Here is a 10,312-nt window from a genome sequence, read left to right on the forward strand (position 1 = left end):
GTTCCGTTCCGTAGTATCGTAGATGGTTGTTTCATTATGTCAGCTGTTACGGGCGTAAGAGGGTATATTTACGTTTGTGAGTGTGAGCACCATAAGCCAAAACAAAATTAACAAACTTTGAACAATAATCAGTTAAAATCAAATTGTAATAATGGAAGTAAAATTGTAAAAAAAAATATTATTTCGAAAAGATTGCTGAACACCTCAACAATTGTGGTTTCGACAGCATTCTCTGGTATATATTTCAACAAAAATACATACATATATTGATAGAGAAAACAAAAGTAACAGACTTCTTCAATGCGCAATCTTTATTTTTAATTCCTGCTATTAATAGACATATCTTCTTTATTCCTACTTCGTTTCATGCGGATCTTCCAGTGTTAGTGTGCCGTCTTTTCTTATAACAATTCAATTTTATTCCTTTCAATGATACAATCTATCATTGAGTTGTTGTATTTGACTAGAAACTAATGGACAAACGATGTAGTCTAGAGTGGCGTTGCATATTCATATAGCACTCGTTTCATAACACCGCACAGCCCTACGTTCCCACGACAGTCGGTTCTACGTTACCGGAACGACCCGGATTCATATCCAGCCAAGGACTGTCACTTCAGCAGCATTCCCCTTATATGTATGGGTAATGTTTATGCTGCTACAGCAACAACAACAACAACCGCACAGTTCTACGTATACCGATTTTCCCTGCCCATCTGACACCAAAAGCGCTGTAAACACAACCATAATGTCCTACCCACGTTATTTGACTTAAAACTGAAGGAGTCGGACGGTAGTGATAAACGTACAGTTAGTTTGGGGGCAATAACCATATACATTATTCATTTCTAACTTCAAACGTTACGTTCTTTAGTGTTTTTCCTTTTTTTATTTCATTTTGTTTGCATCGCATCATATACATTTTTTCTTTTTTTTTAATACATATTAATTTATTAACTTATAAAGGCTAAATTAAAAAAAACAGAAATACATTCTTCAACATAGGTTATCCTGTAACGGAAAATTGTTATTTAAAATAACGAAAACTTTACTATATTTATAATAAAAAGATATATTAAACTAGAACAAATGAATCAAACTGACTAATTTTCTTTATATATTGTAGGTTTTGTAGTCGTCCCCAGATGTAATGCCGGAAATCACTTATGAGAAAACTGAATTCATATAGCCCCTGAATCGGTAGAACTACGAGATAAATTAAATTTTTGCAAGTTATCCTAGTGCAAATTCGACATTTTTAAATGCTTTTGCAATGTTTCCAGCGACTAAAATTCACGCTTACATAGCAGACATGTAAGTTTTTGGAAGTCGTTGACGTTGACGGTAATGAGCCGGCATGTTCAACATCAGATGCACATACAGTTAGTTTGTTTCCACTCGCCGCAGAAGGAAGATGATCTATTAATTTGGTACGTTCCTTCTTCTCTAAGATTGAGAAACCGACATCAGCATACCCACTTTATAAGTATCCACTAGCACCTCCACCGGTTGCGCAAGCAGTAAAAGACGGTACATCATCTGTATTCGAAGTCAATATAGGTTGCGGCGTGGCAACGACTGTATAATCTTTCTTTTGATTCAACTGCTTATCCCACTTTTCCATATCCTTAACTATTTTCTTGGCAACCTTCACTTTGTCATGCTTATTTGCGGGATCCGTTTTCTCTTTCTTTTCATCTTCATTGGCGACCGTAGCTGGCAGTTGCGTTACCAGCAGATAAAGAGGCCGCATTATCTTCATTTGTTTCACTCTTGACTACATCCTGGACAATGGCGGTCACGGCTGCGGGTGTTGCCAGTACGTAGGTACTTTTCCGTTGATCCCAATAAAGATCAGCACCTGTTTCGCTGTTGTAATAGTATTGGGAATGTGCGTCGTAGTACAGACCCGTTGCTGGATCGTAATAATATGTGACATAGGGTGTGGCTAAATCGTAAGATAAAATATTTCGTTAGTAATTCTTCTTATGTAGTGTTATGTAACTCACTTTGAAGCAATGCCAGTCAGTAACGTTCACGTTCTGGTTGAAGGAATCACTGTATTCTAGATTGGTACACGTTTGATCCGCTAATCGCAGTGAGCCCTAAAGTACATGGAAAGGGAAGAGAATGAAAAAAAAGAGGAATACATTAGCAACAATTGACTTTTTAGGTTCCCTTTGGCCTTTTAGCTTCAATATCGATTTTAATTAGTGCAATACTTTTAGTACTGTCGTGTTCAACACAAAGTTCCATCGAACCTCAATTTGGGGTTTTCAAGCGAAACGATGAGTATTCTTTTCTTATACAAAATGAGAAATAAAATCACACTTACCGTGATCTTGATCGCGATCGGGAGCGAATATAACGGTGGTAATCCCGCCGCGGACCTGCACCGGTCATATTGCCGCCATTACGATGTCGGTGATTGGATGGTGATATGCTTCTTAAGCCTATAAAACCGTCGTCAAAATATAGAAAAATGTAAATGAAAAACCACTTCCAAATCTTTTATACGAATGTAAATCCCTAGTACTTACATCCGTCCATAGTCATATGGCAGTTGGTAAGAATTTGTTTTTAACAATGAACGACTTATGAAGCAAAGGTATGCGCACATTATTGTTTTATTAGTCGCTTATTTTCCTCTATTCGACACTTTCCCTTTTCTTTTATTTTCTCTTTTACATCCACCGTTGCTTGTGTTCTTTGTAGTGAAATAAGGAATATTTAATATTTGTTCAAATAAAACTTTTAGTGAAATTTTCTCGATGAAAAAAACCAAGATTTGAATGTGTGTACATTGATTCTTCCCTTTTAGTTTGACAATGTGAACTGTAACGAGTAACGAGCTGTCACTGCCGGTCCAAAATCACCAGTGAAAACAGGGGATAGCCTTTAGTAACGTGGCAACACTATCAACGTTTTTAGTTTGATGTCACTATCAAAGGGGATTTCCGTCGTAGAGCCTATCTGTTTTTATGAGGAAACGTGTATTTTTGTTAACTTTATAAAATCAATGAAAGTGATCTTTCTACCCTTTTAGTATATGATGCAAAAATTTAATAAATGTATGGTAAATGAAATAACTTATAATCGGCCAAATATACTTTGATTTCATTTAAAATAAGAAGAAGAAGAAGTCGACCCAAGTTTGTATTCATAAAAGGTATTTCCCCAAATAAGAGACAATTGACCATTGTAGTAAAAACTTTTTATATTTCAGTTTTACTTTTCATTTGTGTTGAAAATTCAATTGATAAGTTGGTTAAGTAAGGTTTGCGTGCAGTTCTCGAAATATGAAAAAGGTAATATTGACAAAGAGCAATAGTAAGAGCAGTGCATTAAAAATAACCAGCCCTGATAACGTGAAATCGAAGTTAGCTTATGCGGAATTATTTCGTGCGGTTCTGCAAATACCCGAGAAAGATGTACAAAACCGTATTTTGGATGCAGTCAATGGGCGGCCGTCGACCGCGCAGATAGTGCACGCGCTTTGCCCAAACTGTAAACAGTCATTTGGTAATTTTTCTGACACACAATTATTGCATAAGGAAGTAGCCACACAAACAGACGTAAATGGAATCATTCCTTGTGCAACAAATACAACGCCAAATGGCGTAAATTCAAACACAAATAGCGATGATAGTCGGGATCGAATTTCGCCAGCGTTACAAAAATATCTAATTACTTCAACACCAAACGTAACGCCAACACAACAGGATTCAAAAATAGATAAATCTCCAGTGAAAAGAAAACGAAAACGGAAAGTGTGCCTGCCACAAGTGGTAAAACGATCGCACGCTCAGTTGGCACACATGCAACTGCAGCCTAAACTGAAATCCAGAAAAGTAGACAACGTATGTTAAGCTTTGCGAAATATGTGCAGTAAATATTTGTAACCAATAATTATGCGTTCTTGCAGCTTAAAATTACGAACATGGATCATTTGCAATCAGATGAGTTAAGTGAAATAAACTTATTTGACCGTCGTTACTCCATTAGTTCCATTACTTCGGACATGTTATTCGACTTATTGAATACACCAGACGAACGATCAAAAGAAGAGCATATTATGCGCACAATGGCAGAAGAATATCTGAATGTGGATAAACGAACAGATGGATTGCTGTAAGAATAGTTCAGAAGCAGTAAATGCGTACATACTTGTATTATTTAATAATTACTTTTGCAGTACTATACACCACACCATTATTGCGAATGACTTATTTGGATTACGTAGACAAATTTTTGTTTGGAAAAAATTGAGAAAAGTGTTGGATCTAAACCACTTGCTAACCGACGAAGATGAAGTAAGTTTATCTACTTATGCAAACACTACGTACAATATACATATGTACATATTACTATATAAGTTGCAAAGCATTTTCAAATTGTTATTTCCAGTTTTCCTTATTTAATCAAAAAAGAATTTCAATTCTAATTATGTATTTTCCTTCAGAATTGCCTGCAACTTGCAATCATTCAAGATTGTTTCCCAAAAATAATAGATGTTCTGCTGAATGAAGGTTTAAACGCCAACGAGATCGACGATCACTCCAATTCCTGTGTTCATTTAGCAATACTCAATGAAATTGAAACCGAATCATTACGTTTACTCATGCAAAAAATAGATCCAAAAATATTGCTCCAGCTAAACGATGACGGTTATACTCCCTTGCATATTGCAGTACGTACCAATAGTTACCTACGTGCAGAAATAATGTTAAATACACTAGATGAACGTCTCCGAACAAACCCTTTATTCCATCGGAATGTGCAATCATCAACAGAAACTGATTTTAGTAAATACTATGAGGATATTTGCAAAACATTAGAACAAAAATATGGTAATATGTCACGAAATGCACAGCCAAAGTTGAAGAAAAAGTTTTTGGAGACAGGTGATCGAAAAAGTGGAAGTACAGCTCTGTTTTTCGCAATAGAAAATAAATTAGGTTTCCGAAATTAATTAATTTATTTTTTTTTTTAAATATACTTACTCAATTATCCCATTTTTCAGAGCATTTTGTCTTCTTCCTGCTTGCTCATCTTACTGATCCGCGCGTTTTAAACTTTAGTGGTCAGGATGCAAAGTCTTATTATTCGGAATTCGGGAAGATGCTTCAATTGAGTTTGAAAGTTGACAGCGCTATTGAAAATGTTGTGACTTTGCTTGGTTAAGTAGAAGATTGTACATATAAACACGGAAAAGACGGAAAAATTTAAAATTTAAATAAAAATTAAAATAAAAAAAATGTAATAGGTGCTAATGTGTTTTGGAATTTTTTCTGTATTCAGTTATAGGTATGTACATATTTCGTTTCTTCCCCATTAACCCCATTCAAGGTTTAAGCTATCACTATTCATTCGATTAAAGTTAATAGGTTTTAAGGATTCTGTAAATCTTTTGGTTTCCTGTCGTCTTTTTTTACCGTCGTTAGATTGCCAAGGCAGTATAATCTTTAATTTAATTTCGTTTACTGCTTTAGATGCGGGTTTCTGCCTTCGAGTTCTTTCCAATCGATCAGCTAAAATTAAGTTAATAAATTATTCCACAACTTTAGTTTTGATATTTTACCAACCTATTTCCCGTAATCGTTGTAGTTGGATTTTATTAAAATGTGTTGAATTGCACAGTAAATCAAATTTGCAATACCTGCCAGATAAATAACGATAGCAAGGTTCTTTGCTGCATTCTTCCTCCAGCACTTTTCGAGGATCTGGAAAAATCAGGTCATATTATAATATGCAGTAGCATTTTCCAACTTTTATTTTTGGTCACCCCCATTTCATGGTGCACTCACCTGTGAAGCTTCGTATATATCGAATTTTTGCTATTTTATGAGTTAACCCAGAATTATGTATTTTACGCACATTTATGTCGTTCTTAAGAAAGCATAAACAATAATCACAATAATAACTTTTACCACCCATTTGTGACATATAATTAGATTATTTTATAGAACCAATTATTAAACCCCATAAACACTGAATTGTTTTATCAAATAACAAAACAAGCGTGATGCCATTCACAATAGTTGAGATAACAAAATTTTTAATACATATTATATATGTATACATTCATCTTCTCTATCATTACACTGTGGAACAAATTCAGGTTAGCAAAAATTAGGTCCATTCTGAGAGTGGCGGGTGAAAATAGAGGCGAAATTAGAAGACCCGTATCGCGCCGTGTTTTTATGTTAGTTCGAATTTTTTTTTAATCGGCCTTCGAAGTTTGCAGTCAAATGCCGATTTTCAGTATATTGTTTCATAAGTACCACAAAAATTTTCGAAATCAATTTTTTCAAAAATTGTAGTTGTTGCACAGGTCTCTAGCAATAATTTGGCTTTTACAGATTGAAAAAATATCAATTAGTCGACGAGTTATAGCCAAAAAACCATATAAACAATTTTGCTCCGATTTCGAACTTCGAAGGCCGATTAAAAAAAAAATTCGAACTAACATAAAAAAACGGCGCGATACGGGTCTTCTAATTTCGCCTCTATTTTCACCCGCCACTCTCAGAATGGACCAAGGCGAATTTATTACAGGTGGCAGCAAACACATATAAGTAAAACCCTACATGTATTTGTTGTTGCGTTTGGTGCAAGCATCATGTCAAAATCAGCAAGCAAATGTAAACATACCAATACATACAAACAAAGCATATCAATTTGACGTAAGCCATACCTACGGCGAAAAATTCAGCTGGGTGAATGCTGTCACCTTATTCAATCCATCTTGGAATGGACCTAATTTTTGCTAACCTGAATTTGTTCCACAGTGTTATTGTATTCATCCACACATGAATTCGCATTGTATTTAGCTTTATCATGGGCAGTGTAGCCGTTTGTCAACATTTGAAATAAAATTAATACGTTATATAACTTTTAAAGCTTCAAAAATGTCAGACAATAATATTGATTGTTTTTGGAAAAATCAGTTTCATTAAAAATGAAATTGTGGAATTAATGTGGTTTTAGTTTTGTGTAATCTCGCATGAACAAGCTTAGGCAAGGTATAATGACTTCTTTAATGAAACTAGGTGGAAATGTTCCTGAACAACTTTTAAAACTTTTGACATTCCGGAAATAACAGTTTTGTAATTACTCGTCTTCGAGGTGTATTCAGCAATTCTACAATAATATACTATGTTTTCTTTAAACTTTACTGCACTTCGTAAAATATGCTCCCACACACGTATTTTTATGTTTGTGTTCAAAATATTTAAATGCATATGCTTTCATCAATAGCATAAATTTTCACTTGGAGGCGAAAATAGCAGTTCAATGCAACTAAAAAATATAGTGTTACCAGATGCCTGCTAGTGAAAATCAAAATACGAACCAAAATAAAGTAATGATGTGGATAGGACACTTCTTTAACCCAGCCTTATCCTATTTCGGGTCGGCTCTCCCTATGCGAAGTCTCCAGATCATGCGGTCCTGATTCGTCTCTTCGTCGACGTTTCTGCATAGCACGTCGTTTTCAATGGTATTGTCCAGGTTTTTGGTGGTCTGCTTAGCCCTCTTTTCGCTACTTCCATCTGCCATACTTGCTTCACTGCTACCCTCCGTCAGTGTAGGGTATATCACCGGTCGTCTTCGTCTGGCTCATCTAGAGGTAGGCCCCGGACACATGCTGTTTCGAGTTTTGTCCTGGATTTCGTCGGCGTAGTTAAAGAGATGTCTCCTGACGTGCCTAGGAGGCGGCTCTAGCTCAAGCAGGTGTCTGTAAGGGTGAAACATGCGGTAGCACCCTAACAGGAACTGCTTGCTAAGCAATTTTTGTGCTCCATTGTAGGGAGCATTTGTGCCTCATTGTGAAGGTGTTGAATAGGGGACATCAGGAGGAAACCGGTCGCTGTCCAAATGGCAGTATTTTAGCATGTCTGTAGCTTTATCCACCGCGTGTTACTAGTTCCAGGTGACCAGACAGGCGCTGCATAGTTCAAAACCGGCCGACCAATTGCCTTAAACACACCACAGGCTGATTTGCAGCTTTTCCATCCACATTGAAGTCGGTGACCAATTTCTCGTTCAAGGGGGTCATATTCGCTGACATACGAGCCTCCATACTACACAATTGAAATTTCAATTTAAGAGGGTTTTTGTTTTGAAGCACGGCCGACTCAATATACGCGGAAAGATGTTCTACGTTTCTGTGAATAGAGTTGCCGGAGTTGGACTGATGAGGGTAATTTTGTTGCCACCTATGCGGAAAAAACTCTGTGCAAAAGTAGTGCGGACTTAGAAGAAAACCCCTTATAGTCAACGCTGATCAGCTAGTTATCTATTGGTAAAACTTTTTTTCATGCTATTAAGTAGTACTGTCAAATCTACTCTGTTGTTGCTCTCTCTTACTTGTTTGTTTTCATTCTGATTGAATTAAAAATTAACATTCAAACCAACAAATATAAAAAAAAATATCATTCTATATCTCAATTCTAAATTCGCCTTGACTAGTACCTTGTATGAATTCGCCTTACTGTGTATGTTTATTTTTCACATCAGTTTATAGTCAAAAAGTACAAAAATGAATTTCCACTCGAAGTAATATCATTCAATCAGTGCTATTTAAAAATAAGTTTAAATCAACTGCTTAAATGACAAATAACAGCTCTGAAAATAGCTCACATTCTCTTCCTACTGATAGTGGCACATCAGCTGTAGGCGTTGCGATGGATGAACATTCAGATGGATTAGTTGTGTTACCACCAATAAATTTTGATAATGATCGCTTTCCATATTGTATCGTTTGGACTCCTATTCCTGTGCTTACCTGGTTTTTTCCAATGATTGGGCATATGGGAATTTGCACATCCATTGGCATTATCCGAGATTTCGCTGGACCTTATTACGTTTCGGAGGATAAAATGGGTTTCGGACGACCAACCCGCTATCTACGCCTGCATCCGAAAAATGTTGTGGGTGGGACTGTTGAATGGGATGAAGCGGTGGCAAAAGCTTCCGTACTCTACGGAACACGTATGCACAATCTATTCTGTGACAATTGTCACTCGCATGTGGCTACTGCTCTAAATGCAATGCGATATAAGAGACGAACTAGTTGGAACATGGTAATATTGGCATTTTGGATGTTCTATTGTGGCAGATATGTTGGATTCTTTGGAGTTATCAAAACATGGCTGCCGTTCTTGATCGTGGTGGGTTTGTGTGTGTTCCTGGCGATGTATCTTTAAGTGGGTGCAATGACGATCCTTTCCAATATGCCTCATGAGCTGCAGAATTTATGTTATTAAGACATGTGAAACGAATATTTTCGTGCACAATTTATTCGTATATTGAGCTAAATACGAAGTAATATAAAATAAAAATTAGTGTATTCCGAAAAATGTTTAAAGTTTTAATTGCCTTAATCTACTTATGTGAAACGATGAAAAACACTTCAAGCAGGTGTTCATTTTGCTGCTTATCTATAAGTACGCTTATTTTTGTTAATAATCATTGACATTTGCATTGATTGCGGCCAAACTTTTATATCCATATCAAACTCCCGGAACTGTCAAAATTCCAAGAATTACATTGGATTGAGTTCACCTTCACTCGACGCGTACATTATTTACTGCAAAAATATACGATATCTTATCTACTGAATTCAAATAATTTATTTCATATATGAAAAGAAGTAATACAAAATAACATATACATTCGACATATATGTATCAAGTGTTATATTTATAGTGTTCGATACCTTTTGTGTACGATTAAATTATTCGCCCAAAGCTTTATTTACTTCGGGTGCAAGTTCAAGTAATTTTTTCCATTGGTGTGGGTATAACGAAATACCCTTTTTACCCGGCAAAATTTCGCCATCCTTCTCGTAAAACTCTCGTATGTCCACCATTTTGCGGCCTTTAAACTCGTTTATTCGAATACGGCGTAATTTTTCAATGGTCCAGGGACCGTTCGGGTTTGCACTACCACTACTGGATCCAGACCCGCTTTTCTCTTTACCGGATTTTACTTTTTTTGCTGGTGGTGGATTTCTCTGAGGAAAGAGTTGCATATGTGAAAGTAAATTAATATATGTAGTTCTTGTTAGCCGTTGTAGTTTAGCTTACGTCCTCCGGCCCGGAATCACTGCTATCATCAGTGCCTGAAATATTCTTTGCTTTAGGCATTATTATTATTTTATATTTGCAAAATTCTCCAAAATAGGTTCACACACTAAAATGAAATGACTGGCGGGAGCAATTTAATTGCCAGATGCATTGCCTGAATTTTGCAGTGTTGCTTTTATGATTGAGACAGATGTCAAGTTTTAGGTAAAATATTACATTAT

The 10,312-nt window shown here is 36.0% G+C and overlaps 4 protein-coding genes across 9 annotated transcripts; 2 read left to right on the forward strand and 2 right to left on the reverse strand.

The window, feature by feature from the left end:
- Positions 1-2,865: 2,865 nt before the first annotated feature.
- On the forward strand, positions 2,866-5,265 carry LOC128863616 (uncharacterized). Of its 2 annotated transcripts, XM_054102856.1 has the most exons (6): positions 2,866-3,169; positions 3,227-3,860; positions 3,926-4,131; positions 4,196-4,313; positions 4,463-4,958; positions 5,024-5,265. In XM_054102856.1, the coding sequence occupies exons 2-6, from the start codon at positions 3,300-3,302 to the stop codon at positions 5,182-5,184; spliced, it is 1,542 nt and encodes a 513-aa protein (XP_053958831.1). In that variant the 5' UTR covers positions 2,866-3,169; positions 3,227-3,299; the 3' UTR covers positions 5,185-5,265. The 2 variants fall into 2 exon arrangements, with proteins under 2 accessions (XP_053958831.1, XP_053958832.1); XM_054102857.1 differs by lacking the exon at positions 2,866-3,169 and having other exon boundaries at positions 3,183-3,860.
- Positions 4,741-6,041, reverse strand: LOC128863618 (uncharacterized). 4 transcript variants are annotated; one of them, XR_008454616.1, is made up of 4 exons: positions 5,808-6,039; positions 5,586-5,723; positions 5,004-5,531; positions 4,741-4,930 (listed from the first exon to the last, which is right to left on the reverse strand). XR_008454616.1 is itself a non-coding variant. In XM_054102860.1 (4 exons), the coding sequence occupies exons 1-4, from the start codon at positions 5,944-5,946 to the stop codon at positions 5,127-5,129; spliced, it is 417 nt and encodes a 138-aa protein (XP_053958835.1). In that variant the 5' UTR covers positions 5,947-6,041; the 3' UTR covers positions 5,081-5,126. The 4 variants fall into 4 exon arrangements, 3 of the variants coding, with proteins under 3 accessions (XP_053958835.1, XP_053958834.1, XP_053958836.1); XM_054102860.1 differs by lacking the exon at positions 4,741-4,930 and having other exon boundaries at positions 5,081-5,170; positions 5,436-5,531; positions 5,808-6,041; XM_054102859.1 differs by lacking the exon at positions 4,741-4,930 and having other exon boundaries at positions 5,084-5,170; positions 5,316-5,531; positions 5,808-6,041.
- Positions 6,042-8,461: 2,420 nt separating this feature from the next.
- Positions 8,462-9,493, forward strand: LOC128863617 (transmembrane protein 222). The gene has a single exon (XM_054102858.1). The coding sequence runs from the start codon at positions 8,613-8,615 to the stop codon at positions 9,207-9,209; it is 597 nt and encodes a 198-aa protein (XP_053958833.1). The 5' UTR covers positions 8,462-8,612; the 3' UTR covers positions 9,210-9,493.
- Positions 9,285-10,259, reverse strand: LOC128863619 (RNA polymerase II transcriptional coactivator). 2 transcript variants are annotated; one of them, XM_054102864.1, is made up of 3 exons: positions 10,092-10,259; positions 9,722-10,018; positions 9,285-9,592 (listed from the first exon to the last, which is right to left on the reverse strand). In XM_054102864.1, the coding sequence occupies exons 1-2, from the start codon at positions 10,149-10,151 to the stop codon at positions 9,740-9,742; spliced, it is 339 nt and encodes a 112-aa protein (XP_053958839.1). In that variant the 5' UTR covers positions 10,152-10,259; the 3' UTR covers positions 9,285-9,592; positions 9,722-9,739. The 2 variants fall into 2 exon arrangements, with proteins under 2 accessions (XP_053958839.1, XP_053958837.1); XM_054102862.1 differs by lacking the exon at positions 9,285-9,592 and having other exon boundaries at positions 9,613-10,018; positions 10,092-10,258.
- Between the last annotated feature and the right edge of the window lie 53 nt (positions 10,260-10,312).

Source organism: Anastrepha ludens, chromosome 5 (assembly GCF_028408465.1).
Source record: "Anastrepha ludens isolate Willacy chromosome 5, idAnaLude1.1, whole genome shotgun sequence".
Lineage (NCBI taxonomy): Eukaryota > Metazoa > Arthropoda > Insecta > Diptera > Tephritidae > Anastrepha > Anastrepha ludens.